Genomic DNA, 22807 nt, shown 5'->3' on the forward strand with positions numbered 1-22807 from the left:
CCCCACAAACCATAAAGATTCAAAGTTGTCATAGCAGGTAATTAGAACAAAAGCTTATTCTGAAAATTAATAAAAGCTTATTTTTAAGAGATGAAATTATGATATCTACAACAAATGGTTCAAAAGAAACATAAATATAAATGCCAATATCCCCAAATATTAACCGAGTCTAGGTGGTAGGTGTGTGGGTACTTATTGCACAGTTTTCTTTCAACTTCTCTCACATTTCTAAAAGTTAAAATAAAACAAAAAAATATTTTCCTGGTCTTCTTAAAAAAAAAAAAAAAAAAAAAAAAAAAAAAAAAAAGAACAAACAATTACTTTGCATAAAATTACAATTCAATCTTCTATAGCTAGTTTTCTTATTTTTAATATTATACAATCTTATGTTTTTGTAAGATAACTAGAACAATTTAAAAGTGAAATCCTGTAATTCCATTTACTAGGGAGTCTGAGGAACAAAGATTTGAAGTCAGTCTGGGCAACTTAGACTCTATCTCAAAATAAAAATAAAGGACCAGGAGTATAGCTCAGTAGCAGAGTCCCTGGGGTTTAGTCACTAGTACTACAAAAGTAAATAAACAAAACAAAACAACACACATATACATATATTTCCTAAAGATAAATGTATGTGCTATACCAATTTCAAACTAAGAACTCATTATTTTTGCTGTTTATGAATTAAAATTTATGCATCTCAAGCATGTGTAGGCCCTAAGTATTTTTTATATTAGGATCTAATAGGATACCTTCAACACACAGATAAATACATGTGGCCTCAAATATTCAAATTACCCAATTAGAACTTATACGATCAAATAAAAGAAGTTATAAGTGATTATTTAAAATCACATACATTTTGAGTTATTTTAGTAAAAAGTATATACATACTTGAAATCTTCTGAGTGAAGGTAAATGTTACTACATGCTCTTCCATGACATTCTCTAAATGTTGCTTTTCTTCTTGTAGTGCCATTCCAATTAAATGTAACACCTCAAATAAAATGTTTTGTTAACTTTTTAGTAAAAAAAAAATTAAGTACACATTCTTATTTCCTATAAAAATAATTAACTATTAAAAAGTTAAATCAAGTTATTAAAGATGAAATGCAATAAGAAACAATTCTAAATACTATTTTTTATTAAACTCAAAGACTGAAGTTCATTTTATAGTAAAAAGTTCAGTAAGGATAAGAAAATTTTCTATTTAGAAAAGTGCAAATTGTTAGGGTAAGCTAAAATTACTACCAAGTATGACCAAGCAATTCATATAATACATAATGTTCAGTTTTGTTCTATACCTACACTATAGTCTTGAAAAAAATATCTTGAGACAATCATTTGTCAAATAATTACAGAGCTTAAGGCATCTATCATGTAATTATCCAGTCTGATACTACCAAGTTGTTTCTTTTTCTAAGGACTAAATCTTAATCACCTGATAGATATTTTTATCTCTAATGCTACACAATTTACTAAAATGTTTATAGTTCTTGCATACTCTGATAAAAGGTTCCTTAACAGACTTTAAAAAACATCTAACTACATTAAACTTGTATGTATTTTACTGCTCCCTAGTTTTTTAAGGAGATAGATGTATGATAGATGTCTTTCTCTCCACAAGGTGTACTGGTTGTGAGAAGCCTGGAAGAACTAGATTAGCCTACGTGACATAAATACATATATAAAGGGAACACTGTTCATTGCTCCTCACTTCTTCATTTCTCACAAATCTTGTGCTCACGTAGTACTACTCTCTACTATAGCACAGCTCCCAGCTTTCACATTTTAAATACATGTTTATAAACATGAAGGTTTTAAGTATTCATATGCCTTAGTCAATGAGATACCTAAGCGTGCTCGGACAATTGAAGGAACGGCAGTTGTTGAAGGCTTGCCTTCATTTGAATTATTGGTTTTACTGCTTTTAAGCCCTCTGCTCTCTCAGGGAGCCCTTAAGAGGGTTTCATCATCTTTAGCCTAGAAACAAACTGCTTCCTCTGGAGGTCTGAGTGTTAAAAATCCTGTATGTGAAGTGTCTAGCATAGAGTAAGGCACAGAGTAGTAATTACAGAGTAGTAATTCTGTATACTGAATAAATGCATATATGCTGACATCCCTTGATCAGTAACTTGAGAAAAGAACCCCACTGAAACTTGGCTTCCTCATCCATACAATGGAAAAAGCAGTAACTATTAAGAATTAAAATAATATACTACATTTTTGTCCTAATTTTTCTGTGCATGGATTATGACAAGAGTACTTTGGTTTCTTGCTACAAAACACTAAATATATATAAGAAATGTCTTCAAACATACCCTTTGTAGCATTGACTCTGACCAGGCATATCCATTATGCTCCACAGCCCACTGGAGTATTGTTCCCATGATGCACAACATGACATCTGACTGCAAAATGTTAACTAGACTTGCAAACAAAGGGCAGAATGGAGGCAAAACTGGAGGTGGAAGTGCTGAAAATAAAGTAATTATGGTTCTTTTGTAGAACATGTTTTTAGAAACTGTTAGATACTTTTGACAGTCTTAATTTGAAGAATATTCATTAACATATCTCTATTTAAAAAACATTTTTTTTTTCTGGGGATGAAGCCCAGGGCTTTGGGCATGCTAGGCAACCACCCTACCGCTGAACCACATCCCCAGCTCAACACACATCTTTTTTTTTTTTTTTTTTTAAATATTTCTGTAGGTGTAGATAGACACAATACCTTTATTTATTTATTTAGTTTTATGCGGTGCTGAGGATTGAACCCAGTGCCTCACATGTGTCAGGCAAGCGCTCTACTACTGAGCTACAACCCAGACCCTCAACACACATCTTAAAGCTATGTTTTACCTTCTCAAGGTCAGTCCAATGTACAAAAAAGGCTGCATAGGTAGTAATACAAAGGAAAGCATTTCTTTTCCCTAGAAATGCCTCAAAATCTGAGATAAAACCATCAACCCAGATGGTGACTCAGTACAGAATATCTTTATGTTAATATATTTATTATTCTTCTGATTAATTAGGAGAAAGTTCACTTGGAAAGCTTACATTTAAATCTTTCAAGCCATTAAGGACAATCATCATAGTAGAAAACAAAGTTCAGCAAGTAGAAGAGATCGACGTGAGATTTTTGGAAAGATTAAAAATACCTGTATCTTCTCTGTTTTGTCTTTTCAATTTCCGCTGAGCTTCTTCTGCCTAATAAAAAGGAAAATTATTTGGATGGCAATTATAATACAAAACAATTTAATATTCTAAACTAGTAACAAATTAATCTTGATTCTATTATCTTCTAATTTTAGAAGATTTTTTATAAGTGTTGCAGTTTCTCCCAAATTGATATATCAGAGTTAACTTTTTTCCCACTAAAAGTTACCCCAAATGATTGCATTTATAATGATTGTTGCATTAAAATGCAAGAGAAAAATGTACAAACCAAAGCCCCAAACTCAGATTTGGGCTCCATGACAATATTAAAAACTAATTTTGGTTGGGCACAGTAGCACACAACCCTGTAATCCCAGCAGCTTGGGAGGCTGAAGTAGGAAGACCATGAGTTCAAAGCCAGCCTCAGCAACTCAGTGAGACCCTGTCTCTAAATAAAATATAAAAAAGGGCCGGGGATGGGGCTCAGTGGTTAAGTGCCTCTGGGTTCAATCCCCAGCAACAAAACAAAAATAAAAACACAAACTAAACAAATAAAAAACTACCTTTGTTTAATGCCACTTATTAAAAAAGTATGAGGAGACTACTAAAAGGCAAAATTTAACTACTTAAGAATAATTAGGAAAATTGTATAAAAAGCATGTTTAATAGTACCAATTCTGAAATGTGTGTAAAATGGTTTAAGTAATTATAATGCAGATTGAAAATTTGTCTTCAAAATCTAAGATGTATGGGCACATTTAAGATTATAAATATAGATCTTATAATCTATGCACAAAACACTGGAGGCAGGGACATTCAAAATGTTAAGCAGTGTTAGTCCATGCAATTTGTACTTTTTTCCTGTATTTATACCTTTTTTATATTTTCTAAATTTCCTACAATAAAAATGAAGGAAATTATTTTTCAATCTGTGAAAAGCAGTAAAAGTTTTCTATATTTTAATTATACTTTTATAAATTATATTTTTTACACTTTTTATAAATTATACTTTTATAATTTTATAAATCATTACACTTTTAATTTATTTTTGGGTACTGGGGATTGAACTCAGGGATGCTCTACCACTGAACTATATCCCTTAGCCTACTTTTTTTTTTAGGACAGGGTCTTGCTAAGGTGCCAAGTTTGGCCCCAAACTTTCAATCCTTTTGCCTCAGCCTCCTACGTAGGAACAAGCACGACTGTTCCTGGATCCCACTACACTTTAAATTTTCCCAATTACCTTGGACTGCTCTGCCCTTGAAAAATGATAGAAATACAAGTTGAACTCTTTGGCACATTCTGGTTTCAGTTCGTACATGCCTCGTCCCGTTAATCCAGGTTTCCTACGAAAAAAGGCCCTTACAATAATTACTATGGAAGTCACACACCAATTCATGAGTCTTAGACATTAGGATAAGAAACAAATCTCTGATATCCAGCTGGTGGGTGTTATGCTGAAACTATTTTCTATGGATTAATTTGGAACTCTAAATCCAAAATCTTATGTGCATCAATTTTCTTTAGCACATTCACTTTGAATTCATCCTGAATAAACAAGTGAATGTGATGGACATGTAGCTCCAACAATTCAAAAGCCTAACAATATGGAGAGGATGTGGGGAAAAAGGTACACTCATACATTGCTGGTGGGGCTGCAAATTAGTGCAGCCACTCTGGAAAGCAGTGTGGAGATTGCTTAGAAAACTTGGAATGGACCCACCATTTGACCCAGCTATCCCACTCCTCGGCCTATACCCAAAGGACTTAAAATCAGCATACTACAGAGATACAGCCACATCAATGTTCATAGCTGCTCAATTCACAATAGCCAGACTGTGGAACCAACCTAGATGTCCTTCAATTGGTAAATGGATAAAGAAACTGTGTTTTATATATATACAATGGAATATTACTCAGTTATAAAGAATAATAAAATTATGGCATTTGCAGGCAAATGGATGAAATTGGAGAATATCATGCTAAGTGAAATAAGCCAATCTCAAAAATCCAGAAGACGAATGATCTCACTGATAAGCGGATGATGACACATAATGGGGGGTGGGAGGGGGGCAAGAATGGAGGAAGGAGGGATTGTATAGAGGGAAAAGAGGGGTGGGGGGGATGGGGGGAAGGAAAAAATAACAGAATGAATCAAACCTCATTACCCTATGTGAATGCATGATTACGCAAATGGTATGCTGTTAGTCCATGTACAAACAGAAACAACATGTATCCTATTTGTTCACAATAAAAATAAATTAAAAAAAAAAGCCTAACAATAGGGAACAGTTTACATAAATGACAGCATCTCTAAGCAATTAAAATGATATCACCATTAAAAGTGATATTAATTTCTGAATTCTGACAAGATATTTGAGGTAAGTTCTATTAAGTAAAAAAAGCACGCATAACACTGGAGTTTAAAAGAGCCTTCCTAAGCAGGTTATAAAACCCAGAAGCTGAATAAGACAGAGAGCTATTTAAAACATTTGTGAGAAACACTACCACAAAGTTAAAAAATAAAAAATCAAGTGATAGGGACAAAGTACTTGCAATGTATTTAACACAGTAAGAAGCAATATTTCTAACATATAAAAATGCTTATGGAACAATAAGGTGGGGTGATTACTGCAAAGAAAAATGTATAGAAGTCTGACTAATAATAAATGGTCAATAAACACATGAAAAGATGCTTAAACCTTATTGGTAGAGCAATGCTTATTAAAGTAAAGTAACATTTTCCACCTATCTAATGTGTAGAAATTGAAGAAGTGAATAGGGCTGAGGTGTAGCTCAGGGGTAGAGAGCATATATACTAAAGTCATGGTTTCAATACCCAGTATCACTGAAAAAAAAAAAAAAGGTAAAAGAAGAACATATGTATTAAAATATTTAAGCTTTGACAAAGTTTCAGGGCACTCTCACTGCTAGAAGTGGGAGTAGAAATTGATGACAGTTTTGGGAAGGCAATTTGGAGGTTATGTATTAAAATGCATATGCCTTCCATTTGATCTTGCAGTTCTTCAAACATTCTTACAGTCAAAGATATATATGCCAATGACATGTTCAGCAAAGCTCCATACTTTGTGCATAATAAAGAAAATCAAATATCCATCAATAAGGAAAAAGTTAAATACATTATAGTACATAACTATGAAGAAGTAAAAAGAATATATACTGACAAGGCATATTAAAACGAAACAAAAACAGAGGCTGGGGTTGTAGCTCAGTGGTAGAGCACTTGCCTCAAAATGTGTAAGGCACTGGGTTTGATTCTCAGCACCACATATAAATAAGTAAAAATAAAAGGTCCACTGACAACTAAAAAAAAAAAAAAAAAAAAAGGTGTTTAGAAAAAACAAGAAAACAAAAAAGATACAAACAGAACTACCCCATTAAAGTTTAAATTTTAAAAAGATTATAGGACAATAAATATAAAATGAATCCATCTTTTTAAAAGTATGTATATTCCTAGCCATTACACACACATACAGATACAAATGTTACAAGTATAGAAAAAAGTTTAGAAGAATATATAAATGTAGTAGAAGTCACCAAAGTAGCTGGATTACAGTGATACTTTTTTTCCTACCTTTACCTTTCTGTATTTTTTCCAAAAGCATTACCTTATAATCAATAAAGATAAAGACACTGCAGTTGGAGTGGGAAGCAAGAAAAAAGCACGACTAAGAAACTGCCTATAACTTCAAGAGGATAAACTAGTTTATTCATTCAGGAACATACTGGACAATGGAGAAGGAAGCATTCAGGGTTGTCTTATTGTGATGGGCTGACAGATCTGACTCCATGAGAATGTTATAGGCCAGACTCTAAAGAAAATGACTAAACAGACTCCATTTTGCTCTGAGACTCCATGTTATGTAGGAAATAAGCTTCTCCCATGGGAACACCCCGCCTCTGTGCCCATCATCAGTTACGTGGTGTGACATGTTTAATAATATACAATGGCAACTCCTAAGTAGTAAAGAATTGCTCTCTTTTGATCCCTATTGCTCCTAAACAATGTACCATGTAAATAGTAATTATGTGGATGTTAGCAACCATTCTTTAGTTTGTACCTAGGTGAGGGACATTTTGACCCACTTCCCCCTCTGTCGATGATCTCATGATGTTAATGTGTAATTTCGAATCATAGCAACACTTATGATTAATGTGATTTTGGGTATAAGAATCCCTACAACCCTGTGGTCGGGGCTGTTCTCCCAATAGACATTTTTTTGGGGCATTGTGTGAGACAGTCAGTTGGCCAGCTTAATAAAGACTCTCAAATTTGGACTTCTCAGTGGTGATTGGTCTGTTCTTAAGTTGCGTCCCATAACATTATAACTTAGTTGGCACTTTCAAATGCAAACGAAGAAAACAATTTTAAGAAATTGCAATGTATTTATTTAGATCACAGCTCAAGATCACTTCTCAGGTTAATTCTTATTATTTGAAACTATCGGGTATGAACTTCTGTTCTGAATGCTATGAATCCTCATAATGCTACTTTATATTTCTGAATGCAGGGCTAGATCATAAAAGTGAAATGTTTAGTTCAGAATTATAACATGAAAATGTCACTCTGAAAGTAATAAATCCATCCTTAGTTTCATCAAAGGAAACACTCTAAGAAAAATGACTATTAAAAAGCTCCACAAAATGTGAAACAACAGGAAGTAACTCACTTGAAATGGGCAACTGCTTCGATTACACTCTCCATGCCAGTCTCCTTGTTCTCCTAAAGGTACAGGAAATAAGTAAATGTGCTTCATGTTAATAACCAATGGTAGCACACTGAGCCTGGTGCTTTATCTCCGTAACCCTCATGGCATCCCTATGAATAAATATATTATTATTCCCATTTTTAAAGATGGGGATATACACATTTAGATTTTTCTTGCAAGCTGACATTCAAATTTATATAATTTCAAAAAATATCACTACCATATGGAATAAAGGTAATAGCTTTCAAAAGGAATTAAAATAAAAACTAATAGGTATAAAACATTTAAAAAGAATTTGTGTAAAATGTAATATTTTGTGAAATAGTTATACTAATTTCTTATATATTTTTAGTAAAATAGCACTTCCATTTTAACAGAAATTCTGTAAATAAGGAATTCTCTGGTCAAAATGTCCAGGAAATACAGTTGCTGTCACTTTGTACAGAGAGTGTATCACTTTAAAAATGTGGTTTTCGGGATGGGGATTGTAGCTCAGTGGTGGAGACCTTGCCTAACACACACAAGGCCCTAGGGGTTAGATCCCTAGCACTGCAAGAAAAAGCAAAAAAAACAAACAAACAAAAAAAAAAACCACAACAGCAAATGCTGTTTTAAATTTTATTTTTCTTTAATGTGTAGGTTCACGACCCAGGATTCATTTTCTGCATTAAAAAGTACAAGTAACTTTTATCCTGACTAGATATTCAGTGATAAGAAATTATTAAGTACTGTTGGTTTCTAAAATGTAATCATGATATGGGTAAGTTTTTTTTAAAAAGTTCTAAATTCTCTTAGATCCAAGTTTCTCAACCTTGGCACACTGACATTTAAAACACATAAAACTTTTCTGTAGGACTGTGCATTGTAGGATGTTTAGCAGCATCCCTGGCCTCTACCCATTAGACATAAGTAGCACCCTATAACCTATAATGAGTGGTGACAGTGCTACAGGTCTCCTCCATAGGGGGCAAAAACATCCCGGGTAAAAGCCACTGTGTTAGATACATAAAGTCCTATTTATAGATGATGGTAAACAGCATTCTCTACAAAATAATCCAGTGGAGCACAGAGGTTAATAGTTGGGGTGTAGATGACAGAAGACTGGCCAACTGTCAAAAGCTGATGATGGGTTTATTATACAGTGTTATCCATTTCTATACAGGTTTGAAACTTTTCATACTACAAAGTTAAAAAAAAAGTATTACTATGTAACAAAGACAGATTGAAATCTCAGAGGAATAAATGGTAAGGTTGAAAATTTTGATTCATTTCAATTTTGGGAAAATATCTTGAAAAGTTTCAATGAAAATAAAATCCTTTCCCAACTATTAGAGTTGAGTTTCTGAAGTTTCATGGCAGAAAAATAGGTAGCTGAGGAACGTATCGCCCTGGGGGGAAAAGAGCGGCAATTTAACCTATAAAATGTTATTGTGACTATAATATCACATTCACTAAAATAGAGGGAAAAAAAAGACTTCATTAAGAAAGAGAAGCCAGGAATGATGGCAGATGCCTGTAATCCTTACTCAGGAGGCTGGGCAAGAGGATTAGAAATTTGAGGTCAGTCCGGGCAACTTACCAAGACCCTGTCTCAAAATAAAACATAAAAAATTGCAGGGTGGGTGCAGCTCAGAGGTAGAGTCCTTGCCTAGCACGTATGAGATACTGGGTTCAAACCCAGTACTGAAAAACAAAAACAAAAACAAAAGAAAGAAAGAAAAGGAGAATTTTTGGATGCCTGGGAAGGAAAAAGCTCTGGAGAAATTTAGTCCATCAATACAAGTAGGTAGGTATTTCTCACTCCCAGCTTTAATGTACTACATTACAAAGTGTTATTTATACTCATGGCAATTCTGTATTAAAGATATAACAACCTCTCTCTACTATATATTAAAATTTATTTCAGGCCAGCTGTTTTTCAGTGTCCTTACCTCTTTCATGGTTTTATTGTAAAAGATCATATTCCTATTTGGCTTTCTATAACTAGTCCCTAATATTCTTGTCTTATAATTACTTCTAATATGAGTAACTGGAACTATACATATCCTAGAAGTACACTTTTTATAATTATGGGAAAGGTATATATAAAAGGTATAGAAGTAAATCTAAACATAATAAGACTGAGAGGAAGGGGCTAGAGTTGTGGCTCAGGGGTAGAGCGCTTGCCTAGCATGTGTGAGCCACTGGCTTTGATTCTCAGCACCACATAAAAATGAATAAATAAAATAAAGGTATTGTGTCCATCTACAACTGAAAAAAAAAAAAAAAAAAGAAGACTGATAGGAAGGGAAAGCTTATACATTTCTTTTTAAAAATATAGGTACTTACATCTTCAGGTAAAGATTTTACCAATTCACTATGAGCCATAGGTTTGATGCTCAACTGATGGATAATCTCCCGCTTAATTTCATCTGTAGTATTAACCTGTCCAACCCCAGGACTAAATCTTTCTCCTGTCAAAAAAGAAAAGGTATATATACACACACTTAACACAATCACAATACTTATGTGATATATACTTATATATATTTATAATTTGTGTAACACAACACATCTGCATATGGGAAAGTAATTACTGGTCATGGAACCAACTACGGAAAGAGCAGCTCCTAACCATACTTCTGAGTCACAGACAGCAGATGAGGGCAGACTTCAGGCAGCAGAAAGCTTGCTAAATTTCTTGTTTCCCCAAACACAGACTCTTCCAGTTTATTATACTTCTGAAGTTGTCTTCTCTCCTCTTTCTAAAGCACCACAGAACTGCTACTCTCAACATTACAGTAACAAGAGGGGAGGGAGAAACAAAGGGATGTCCTAATTCCCTTACCCTAAAACTGAGTACATATCTTCTAACAGCAAAAGAAACACAGTTCAAAAATTCTGAGCTATTTGCTACCACAAAATCCAACATAATTTATAAATATGACAAACAATATAAACTTACCAACAAGCATTATAATGAGATACAGCATTTCTTCTATTAGAGTATTGTTTTGCTGAACAACATCCTACAAGTGCAGGAAGAAAATGTTCAGAGATAAGAATATGTACACTTGTACCCCATTTGTTTACAATAAAAATAAATTTAAAAAAAAGAATATGCATACTGTATTCTCTCAGATGACTAACATATTCACAAAGAATGAAAGATGCTTCTTTAGTGATGTGTTGTGTCTCTTAAAACACATCCTTACCTTATGAGTAATTTCAGAACTAAATCTTTTTCCATAGTCCGGTGTACTGAAAATCTGATAAAGTTCAAAGCGGCTGAGCATTATCATCAGGAAATGATTTGGATCCATCATGGAGACACCTGTCTTTTTTGTTTTTTGTTTGAAATAAAGGAAAAGAGGAAGGTCAAAAGGGACACTGCGCAATTAGTGGGAGATATCTGGGTGTGCACAAGAGAAAACAGCTTATTTGTTTACAAATTACAATAAGAGATAAAAACTCACTTAGCCCAATCCCTACACGTGGTAGCTGACAAGTGGGAATAGGAATCTAAACTGACAAAACAAAACACACAAGATAAAAACCCTCCAACACCCAAACCCACACATGAAAACAGCATGGATTTTTTCAAACTTTATTTGCTTTTAATGCTTTGAAATCATTGTGTTCCTATGGATTTGATTCCAAAGTTGTATATCAGGGTTTACTGTCTGGCCTCTGAGCTAAAGGTCAATTAAGTTTCTAGAATTTTAAAAATAGGCATCCATATTAAATTATTATCAAGATGCCTTGAATTTTTTTTTGTGGTAAGCATTATACTTACTGAAGAGACAGCTTTTAAATATTAGTTTCAATTCTCTTTTAATTCCATTTGTAAAAATTCTCAATCAACCTGGAACCAATAAGTTTTTTTATATTTTGATTTCTTATCTCTTTTTTTCACAATTACTATATTCATTCAGCAGTAACACGGAACAACCACTGTGTGACAAGCACTGTGCAAGGCAAAAGGGACAAATAAAGAAACTGAATACAGTTGCCATAGTTTAGGGGAGATGAAAGGTGAACAGGTGCTCAAAATCTAGAGTTGTGGGTGCCATCATGGGGATAAGTATCATGCTATGGGTTCTCACAAAGGGATAACTGGTCAAGTTCTAGCATGTCAGAGAAGGACTCCTGAAGAAAGTAATAAACTAAACACTAAGACACACTGGAAAATAACTAAGCGAGGTGAAGGGAAAAGGGACAAGGGGAAATACAGGGACCAAAATAAATAAATGTGCAGTTTTAAGATTTAAGAGATAGCACAGCAAATTCAGGGATCTTCAAGGTAGTTAAATATCTGAAGCCTTGAAAATTAAAGGGTTTAAAATTAGTTAAATAATTAGTTAGGGGCAGTGGCACAGAAGGCTGAGGCAGGAAGCCTCACACATTCACACATTGGAGACCAGCCTTAGCAGTAAGGCCCTAAGCAACTTAGTGAGATCCTGTCTCAAAATTAAAACAAGCTGAGGATGTAGCTCAATGGTAAACCACCCCCCAATCAAAAAATTACTTAAAGAACCAGAAGATAATCAATAACCAAAGGGTGGTTTTCATTTTTCTAACTTTAGCAACTGTGTGATCTATGGAATAATTGAACAAGCTAGGGCACCTAGATAGGAAGAAAGTAAGAAGGAAGTTAAGAGGAGTTATTTTGAACATGTTGAATCTGAGATGTATCCAGAAAATCTAGGTGGACATGTTCTATAGGCTGGAAGTCTGAGTGTGAAGCTTTGCTGGATAGGGCTAGGATAACTGTACAGTTACGAGTAACTGATTAAGTGATTGGATTCAGTGGAAAAATAACCATAACCTTTAGATTCAATATTTTTAATTCATTACCTGAAGCATCACTATATCCTTGTCAAACATCTCACGTCTGCATTTCACATTATGGTAGTAATAAATCTAAAAAAAAATTTTTTTTGATTATATTGGGTAAATAGGCAACTATCTCATCCCTCACTCCCTTAAAAGCACATGGGTTTGTGTAAGTACAACCACTGGTGTGTATATGATGCGATTTCCTGAACAGTTAACATTATCTTAGTACAGGTTAATTAGAAATTTCCACGTAGTAGCCACTATGGTTTACATTTGCAGCCAACTTTGAGTTTCTCAACAAAATTAAAGGTTGTTACTTCATGAAGGTTTAAAGTGTCAAAAATATGAGAAAAAAATCCAACTAAGCCTTAGTGAAGTTTAAAAATTAAAATCTCAACTTTAGATCTCTACCTAAAAGGACTTTTATTTTAATCCAATTTAATATAAATAGATGAAATTTATAATTACATTGCTTTTTACTATTCAACTGTTCTAAAATACTACTTCAAAAGAAAAACCATATCACTGTTATTTATTTCTACTTGAAATTCTGTTACTAACAAACTGTAAGTAAATTTTTTTTTTTTTTTTTTTTTTTTTGTGGTGCTGGGGATCGATCCCAGGGCCTTGTGCTTGCAAGGCAAGCACTCTACCGACTGAGCTATCTCCCCAGTCCTGTAAGTAAATTTTTAAGAAGCTTTTTTGGTTTATCATTAAGGTTATCTTTTAAAATAATTTTCACATAGACTGTAAACTTTCAATGACTAAATCCACTGAAAACTACAACCTTCACAGAAGCCAATGAATGGAATGAAAACTACACAGAATTAAAAAAAAGAAAAAGCTTACCTGGTTTACTAGAGAGAACCCATTTCTTCTCCACATTCCAGCATGTACTTGGGCACATAAAACAAGACATCTAAGAGGGTGTTCAATCAACATGGGTGGGCTAAGTTCACTCTGTATGTTAAAAAAAAATCCATAAAAAGTCAACTCCATAAAGAAATTTGGTTGATAAGAATCAAAGTTTTATAAAACACAGGTTAAAATTATTTTACAGCATGATTTTGTGCCAGCTTAGCTGGGCTCTGGTACCCAGTTTATCGTCAACACCAGTCTGGTTGTTGCCAAGAAGGTATTATTTTTATAAATGAGTAACATTTCAGTAGACTTTAAGTAAAGTAAATTACCCTCCATAATGCTGGGTAGACCTGTTCAATTCAGTTGAAAGTCTTAAAAAGTTCCTGAGGAGAAGGAATTCTCTCTGATTGCCTTTGTTCTTGATACTGCAACATTAACTCTTCTCTGGGTCCCTCCAGTCTGTCAGGTGCCCTGTAGACTAGATTTGCTGGCCCCTATGATTGCATGAGGCAGTTCCTTAAAATAAATCTCTCTTTCAAGCACATATGCATACATGCACACACACATTTTATGGGTTTTGTTTCTCTGGAGAACCCAGATTTTTTTTTTCAGTACTAGGGATTTAACCCAGGGGTGCTTTACCAACTGAGTCAAAGCCCTAGTCTTTCCACTTTGAGACAGGGTCTAAGTTGCTTAGGGACTTACTAAATTGCTGAGGCTGGCCTTGAACTTGTGATCTTCCTATCTTAGCCTTCTGAGTTGCTGGGATTATAGGTGTGTGCCACCATGCTTGGTGAGAACCAAGATTAAATAAAAGTTTGTTTCAATATGATTTCAAAAACAAGGAGCATAATAAATAGGTATTATATTTAAATGTCAGAACCACTTACTAGAGGTAGGAGCTCTGGAAATTTATATGCCACTTCACTTTTGCTTAATAATACATGCAAACCTGCATGGAAGAAAAAAAAAGTATTTTTACATTTTAAAATAATTTAGGAAAAAACCCTAAATATTCATTCGACTTTCTTATTTAACCTTTTTTTTTTTTTTGTATCTTTTTGGGTTACAACTTAAGATATAAAACAAACTATATCCAGAAATGAAGTTTTTTATGGTTATTCTAATGAATATCTGTATCAAAGGCAGAATTAGAACTAGCCTTAATTACATATCCCAACATAGTCTGATGACATTAGAAGTAAAGGTTAGATGTACAAACACAGCAAAAGCAGCTATATAACCATCAAAACAATTTACACATGTTATGCCAACTTTAAAAGTTGTATTTCACTGAGACATAGAGTTTGTTCCCATTTAAAGGACAGGGTGAGAGATGCTTCTGGCAAATAGAGAAATTGGCCCTAGATTCATGGTTTGCATTGATCTGAACCTCAGAATTAGGTTCTCCAGACCTTCTAGAATCAAAGCCTTTCTGGTTCCTAACTTCAAGAGGCTCTTTTTGTGGTTTGACCTTCATTAAGTCTGATTGTGACCCGTTTATGTCATTGCCTAAATAGAGAATAATCTTTACAATCTTGTCGATGTACATTGGCCACCTTCCATATCTAGGAAGACCTGCATTCCTGACCCATCCTAATAACTTGTTCTCAAAAGTTATTGCTCAAATTCTATTAGCACACACTCCAAGTTGTGCATAACCAGTTTTTTGTATATTTGCTTATTAGCTCACCAATTACATTATAAGCACTCAGGATAGGGATCATCAAATACAGTGAGATGAATACTCCAAAATATTCACTGCACAAATTTCGGGAGGTAAAGATCTAGGCAGAGATTAGTACCTTTTTAGGATATTGACTTTCTTCAGCTTCTAACCCATAAAACCAGATTTTTAAAGGAAGAAGAGATCAGTGGATGAACTGGACAAGAGACCCACTTTCCTGCCTTTTATTCCAGTCCTTCTCCAGAACATGATATCAGTTGCCTATGTTGAGAACCAACAGTTTTCAGTTGCTCCATACACTTATAAAAACAGAACTGGGCCCAAACAAGTTATAGGAATAGGATAAACTTTTTTGTATGATCACAGTTTCACTCTAGGTAACTAACTACTGTACTATTTCAATATTCATATGTTTAAGAAGAACAACTGCATAAGCCTCAAAGTAAGTAATATCAATTCACTACAACTTCAATAACACACCCCAAAGACAGCTGGCACACCAAGGTCTATCAGCAGGGCAATGTGATAATGCTTAGAGCAATGAAAAAATGCTGTCAGAATGAAAGAGGGATCACTACTACTGACCCCAGTTATGAAGGAATACTATGAACAACTCTAGACTCCTAAATTCCTTAAAAGACACAAAGTACCAACACTCTCATGGAGAAATAAGATAATTTGAATATGCCTATAATTATTGAAGAAACTGAATCAATAATAAACAATCCTGAAAACATCATATGGTTACACTGGTGAACTTTATCAAACATTTAAGAAAAAAATACGAATTCTTTACAATCTCTGCTAGGAAAAACAGAGAGCAAAACAAAACCGAAACAAAGTATATACCTTTACATCATTAAAAATTACTGAACCACAAACATAGGTTAAATTATATATTCTGCAATGGGTAACAATATCTATCTTCTTTTTTTTTTTGGTACTGGGCATGGAACTCAGGGCTTTGTGCTTGCAAGGCAAGCACTCTACCAGCTGAGCTATCTCCCCAGTCCAATATCTATCTTCTGATAACTTCTATTCTCTGAGTTAAAATGGAATTTAAGGGAACAATGGTGTGTGAGCACGAAAGAATCAAGAAATATGGAAGTTGTACTGAAATGAATTTGCAGAGATGGATAAGTGCATATTCAAAGTCTTTGGCTGCTGCAAGATGGCAGCTTCAGATATTTTAACAATTATAAATGACTTGTAAATCAACTATTGAGTTTAAAAAACTATCACCTCAATATGGCACTCATTTATAAACTTCTGCTTAAAAGGTTACCAACAAATGTGTAAGGAAAAGCTTAGAGGGAGAAGAAGCCTAGGGTTGCTTAGTTTATTAGCAAATGTGTAAATGCAGATTAGTTTGATTTTTAAGAACACAGACTTTGAAGCTGGATTGAATTAAACAATAAAACATGTAGCATCTGTAGTTAAGTCTATGGTACAATGGTTATAAACATGGCCAGTGATGCCAAACAGCTTCAAAATGCCAATTCTGATTCTTCTTTGCCATGTGACACTAAGTACACTCTATGTGCCATAGTCTTCCCATCTGTGAAGCAACTAATATTAATACCTACCTCCTGTGATGATCAAATAAACACATAAAACTCTAAGAATAATAGGTATAATAGTAGGTACTCATAAATCTTAGCCACCACGAATAATAATTGAAGATAATTTTAGGGTTCTTTTTTAGGGGAAATGCTTTACCTGCAAGTAAGCGAGAAACTGGGAGGTGAATGCTAACTTTTTCTTGGGAAACACAGTATCTGATAGTTTCCACTGAATGTCCACAAATACTTAGTGTGATAGGCTGTTCACCATCAGTAAAACCACCATGACACTGCATCAATACAGCGAGGCATTTCTTGTAAGCTTCAATTAACACTTTTTCCTAAAAAAGAGGGTTTTTCTGTAAGTTATTCAAAAGACTGGGTTTCTACAACATTGAATAAGCACGTCAAATTTGATGATGAGTAAGTACCTCAGATAACAATATGGTTAAAACCAAACTCAGTTCTCCCTCCCAGAATTGGCCTCTTCCAGAGGCTCCTGTCCCATTGAATGTTATCTCTTATCAATGAAGCTGCTGGGAATCTAGAAGCTATTCTAATACTCTGTCTACTCTACCTCACTCCACATCCGTCTGATCTATTGTCAAGCTGGCATCTGCGTCTAAATTTCGCCCCAATTAGCCACTTCTCTCTACCTTCAGTAACTCCAAGGCATGGCCAACCATCTTTCTAGTCCGTGCTTCAGCGCTTGCCTCATCTACTCATTCTCTACACAGAATAATTTTGAAAAACATGTAAATTAGATCATGTCACTTTTCTGCTAGGTAGTCTCTAATGGCTTCCCACCTTCAGTAAAAATACAGTGAAAAACTTCCTTCCATAGCTTCCAAGCCCTGCAAAGTCAGGTATTTCTGCTCACCTCACTGCCCTCAACCTCTCTGCTCCAACCAAAGTGTCTTCTCCTATCTCCGAGAACACAGTCCTCCTCACCACAGAATATTATTAAAAAAACAAAGAATATTCCTAATTTGGAGGAATATTCTTTATTCTTTGTTCAGTAAAATTTTACAAAGTTCTGAACTCCTTACACATATTCACCTGTTCCTGATTGCCTAAGTTACAAAAGTTCTTATTTATACTTTATTGCCAAAGGAAGGCCAAAAGAATTTAAAACACAGGACGAATGTACCAATAATAAAACTTTTTTTTGGATAAATTTATAAATTACTACTTTATATGTTCAAAGTATAGAAAGGAATATGGAAAAAATGAAGATATAGTTACATGAGGGAAGAGAGGGTGGTAGATTATTTCCTTTTCTATTTACCAAGGTTTTTCTTAAGGCTTTAAAGGTTTAACATTTTTTATTACATTTACAGTTGAAAAGGGAAAACATGCTATTTTAAGGGCTAAGCTATAAAACTATTTTCTCCAAATCTCTTAGGATACTGTCTATTCCCCCTCTTCTATTTTTCTCTTATCCCTCAGACCTAGAAGCAACTCACATCTAAAGCACACCAGTCCTGCATCATTGAAATGACATGTGTTAGTTTCATTTGTAGTGTAAAGGCTGCTTCCCACTCTGGTTCCATTTCAATGTGTTGTCCTACTTGACGGGTGATTGGATCCATTCCCTTAAAGAAAGTAAACAATTTTATATAAATAAAAACTATACCTTTTCTCTTATAAGAAACGTAAGAAATAATACAGGATAAATATATATTGATTATAAAATCATACAAGTCTTAACAGGAAGCTTCAAGTAGTTAAGAAAAGTCATAGCTTTTTAAATTATATATTTATGTAACATTCTCTAAAATACAAGGAAAAAAATCCTAATAAACTATAGGATGAATTATATCTCTAAATCTGCTTCAGAAAACAAAATATTTTAATATTTCACTGTAATAATCTTTCAAATTCCTTTTTAACTCTACTATCCATATTAAAAAAAGTTAGGAGAAATTTGACAGGCTTTTGATATTTTCGGTGGTGTCAGTCATACAATCCAGGCCCTCATACATGCTAAGCACATGTTCTAATACTGAGCTATATCTACAGCCCCTTGACAGGTTTTTAAATGTTACTGAGGGGCTGGGGAGGTAGCTCAGCTGGTAGAGTGCTTGCCTTGCAAGCACAAGGCCCTGAGTTCGATCCCCAGTACTGGAAAAATAAATAAATAAATAAATAAAATAAATGTTACTGAACTGGTAAATACATATTAGTAATAACCAAAAGAATACCAAATACAAAAAAGCACTAGATGCCAGAACCTTTGCTGGAATCTAATTCACTCCACACCTTTCTAAGAGTCTCCAAATAGAGAGGAGTTTCTTGATCCAAATTGTAGCCATTCAAATTGATCTTTTGGAAATGTGCTCAAAATGAAGAGAACAATAAAAAAACCGAAAAAAAAAAAAAAATCACAGAGAGAAAGGTGTTCAGTTCAAAGAACAATGGTAAAAAAAGACTAAAAAAAAGAAAAAAAGAGAAAGCGTCAATTTATACATACCTGCATACATTTCAGTAACTCCAAAAAGGCATCAAACCCTTCTAGGAACTTCTGCCTCAGCTCATCTGACCATTCAGTTGGTTTGCTAATTAACACATACCTGAACAAGATAACAGTAGCAATGAACATATTAAGATTTTACAAGCTGTGACTGGTCTGACAATTAAAGAAAAACTTACTTGAGATCTAAAATAAGGCTCTGAACTCTCCTAAATTTGAAGGCTTGTAAAGCAGTATATCGTTCAAACTGAAATCTGCCCTGGGCATCTCGATGTCTCAAATGATCCATGAAAGTCTTAATAATAATGGTCATCAGGTTTTCTTCTGTGATAAGCATTCGAGCCTAAAACAAAGTATATCAGAATGCATGATAATCAAAAGCTATTTGCTAGGAAGCTAAAAAAGTCAGTGATATTGCTTTTGCATTAAACTTTTTTCAACACAACTATATAATATCATAAATGCATTACTGGATATTTCTAAATAACAATTACTTACTCCAATTGCCACGTGTATGGAGCAACAATTATATCAGATGCCAGAATGTTAGAAGACAGATCCAAGGCTCATTATTCAAAGATAATTCAGGGTGGGGGATCTGAACCAGGCTGCAAACTTTCCTTAACTGAGACATTTAGACACCTATAATGGTATGGTATAATTATTCTAGGATCCAGAGGTTTATGGCACAGATTTTTTTAGAACTCAGTATGAAACTATATTGCCTCAATCTCCCTAGCTGAAATTGTTTTCATTTCTATATGAAAAGAAAGGTATAAACAAATATACATATGTACACATACACACACATACATATTTTGAATAAGGAATTATGTAAATGTCATCAAATATAACAGGTAAAAAGTAAGTTTCCAAGCTTCTGAGGTCTTCCATGTAAATGCAGACACTACTGGCAGTTTCTTGCAATCTTCTAAAGATGGTATGTTTATATAATATTTGTATATATGACACACATATAATTCGAATATATAAAGTATAAAGTATATATAAATATGAATATGTATATCTATCTCTCCCCCCCAAGAATAGCATATTATAAATACTATTTTGTTCTTGTTATAACTTAATTAATTAATTTTTGCCATGCTAGGAATTGAACCCAGGTCCTTGCATATGATAAGCAAGTACTCTAACAACTGAGCTATATCCCTAGCCCTATATAATGTATTTTAGAGACTGTCCCATATCAGTTCATATATAATTCCCTCATTCTTTCCCCGCCCCGGTACTATGGAATGTACCCAGGGGTATTCCTGGTTCTTTTATATTTTGAGGCAGGGTCTCTCTAAGTTTCCCAGACTGAACTTGAACTTGCGATCCTCTTGCTTCAGTCTCCAAAGTTGCTGGGATCACAGGCGTGCAACACTGGCTCCCTCATTCTTTTAAATTATCATCAGGTATATTTGTATCATATTTTATTTAGTTGGACCTTACTGGTAAGATTTGGGTTATTTCCAGATCTAAGCTATTACAAAAGATGTTGCAATAAATATTCACTGTGTACAGTTACAAATATATGTACAGACTAATTTCCTAAAAGTAGAATTACTATAGTATATATACATTATAAATTCTGACATTATCACCAAACTGTCTCCATAAGAGGCTTAACAATCTATATGCCTACCTGCAATGTGGACCTTACCCCTAATATAACACAATGTAACTTTAAACACTGAGGTTTACCATTCTGATCATGATCTTTTTTATTACAGTAAAAATGGTGATATTCAAAGTAAAAATAGACTTTCTGACTTAACTAAGGAAAACTGCAATGATCAGAATGGCAGAATATTTTCCAGTGAAGATTAAAAGTCAAGTATAAAAGGGTAAAGGGTGTTAATAGGTTAAGCAAAAGGATTTTCCTTTTTGTTGCATTAACTGATTTTGAGGATGATAAATAAGTATGATTCAATTCCTATGAGTTAAGAAAAAATTGTGTAGAACTAGCTTACAAGACTTAGAGCAGGTCGTAAAAAGTTTGGTGGAGAGACAACATTGTTAGAATTTAAATCTCACAATCAGGGCACTTACTATCATTTTTGGTTTCAGGTAAATGTTAAAAGAGATGGTTCACCTGTACATAGTTTTGGATTAGATTCTAATTGTCTTTACTGGGTGCCAAATAAAAACATTAACAGGTTGACCCATTAGAAATGTCCCATTAAAATGGGAGCTATGCTGGCATTTCTACTTCTAAAAAGATAACTAATAAAAGTTAGAAACAGAAGGATTTTTTAAAAAACCTTATGTGCTTGGCTTCATCACTTTATGCCAAGATTGTTGCTAACCTTTCAAGGTAATTTTAGCACTAAAAATCTAACATTACTATAGAGTCCTAGTACTTCTTATCATATATCCTTAAAAAAAACCCTCAACTAGTTTTTATGCCTACAGTACACTTTGCTTTAAAAGGCATTACCACTGCTTACTTCACAGTTTTTCTTTCTTTCTTTTTTTTTTTTTTGGTAATTCGTATTCAGTTTTATATTGCAAGGCACATCATACATTTAACAGCTTATTGAAAATGGGCCAAATTCTCCCCTAAAACTAAAAAACTTCACTGAACAATAACAATGGCCTATGCACACACTTTGGTAAATTAAATGCAATAGAATGGTACAGGGATAATGCTGACTGAGGGCACATTTAAGAAAATAAACTGAAACAACCATGATACTAATTGCTTGAATTATAATTGATCAAACTATTTAAAAATGAAGACTGGGTTAACTGTACAGTAATTTGGATTCACAAGGTAACAATGCTATAAAATAATTTCAGTAATATCTAGGGCAGGTTATTTTTGACAAGGGTTATATATAAGAATTATTAACGGAGCTTTTCCAGAAAAACTACGCTAATACTCTTTGCTCCCAGTCAGGATGAAGTATCCTGAGGCTAACCAATAATTCTGCCAGGAACAATGAGAGTCAGAAGGAAGGAAAGGAAGGAAGGAAAAGAGAGAGGCAGGGGAAGGGAGGGAAAGATAAAGGGAAAAGAAAAATCCTCAGAGAGTTGCTGAAACATAGACTTCAGGGAATAAAATCACGGAGAAAGGGAAGTGCATAGGGAAGTGAGCAACCTTCTGCTGCAGCTTTCCCTTGGCATTGGTCTATTTTGGAAGGGGTATGAGGGAATTAATGATCCTAATGAAGAGTGCACAGAGCTGCTATTATTAGAGAGAACACCTGCTGAGATCTTAGCTATGCCAGGGTGTCGGAGAGGCCAGAGTCCTAGTAAGAACAAAAGCGTGGAAAGCTGAGCCCAACATTTCTTCAGTTTCCCTCTCAAGATACCTGTAAAACTCTGAAGCTCTGCAGGATGGAGGTCTGAGAAGAGCAGAAAGCTTAGAAGAATAAAGTAGTGATCTGGCAGACTTAGAAAGATAAGGAACAAAATTAGAGCTCAGTGGTTGAGTGCCCCTGGGTTTAATCCCTGGTACAAAACAAAAACACAAATCTATGAAGAATGTTAGGAGTTCAGGAAAGATGGAGTAGAT

General features: G+C 34.2%; 1 protein-coding gene across 4 annotated transcripts in view; it reads right to left on the bottom strand.

Annotated features, from left to right (window-relative positions):
- The window catches only part of Ubr2 (ubiquitin protein ligase E3 component n-recognin 2), a 129147-nt gene that overhangs the window by 35266 nt on the left and 71074 nt on the right, over positions 1-22807 (bottom strand). For 3 of the 4 annotated variants that reach the window (XM_047557688.1, XM_047557689.1, XM_047557690.1), the window contains 15 exons: positions 19464-19627; positions 19285-19384; positions 18278-18406; positions 16969-17152; positions 14453-14514; positions 13551-13661; positions 12720-12785; positions 11078-11200; positions 10828-10891; positions 10212-10336; positions 7845-7897; positions 4397-4499; positions 3156-3204; positions 2319-2473; positions 892-994 (listed from right to left, as the gene is read on the bottom strand). In XM_047557688.1, coding sequence (XP_047413644.1) covers positions 892-994; positions 2319-2473; positions 3156-3204; positions 4397-4499; positions 7845-7897; positions 10212-10336; positions 10828-10891; positions 11078-11200; positions 12720-12785; positions 13551-13661; positions 14453-14514; positions 16969-17152; positions 18278-18406; positions 19285-19384; positions 19464-19627 — 1591 coding nt within the window. Of the gene's footprint in view, positions 1-891; positions 995-2318; positions 2474-3155; positions 3205-4396; positions 4500-7844; positions 7898-10211; positions 10337-10827; positions 10892-11077; positions 11201-12719; positions 12786-13550; positions 13662-14452; positions 14515-16968; positions 17153-18277; positions 18407-19284; positions 19385-19463; positions 19628-22807 lie in introns of those variants that run through there. The other variant, XR_007109405.1, reaches the window with a different exon arrangement.

Source organism: Sciurus carolinensis, chromosome 7, assembly GCF_902686445.1.
Source record: "Sciurus carolinensis chromosome 7, mSciCar1.2, whole genome shotgun sequence".
In the NCBI taxonomy this organism is placed as follows: Eukaryota; Metazoa; Chordata; class Mammalia; order Rodentia; family Sciuridae; genus Sciurus; species Sciurus carolinensis.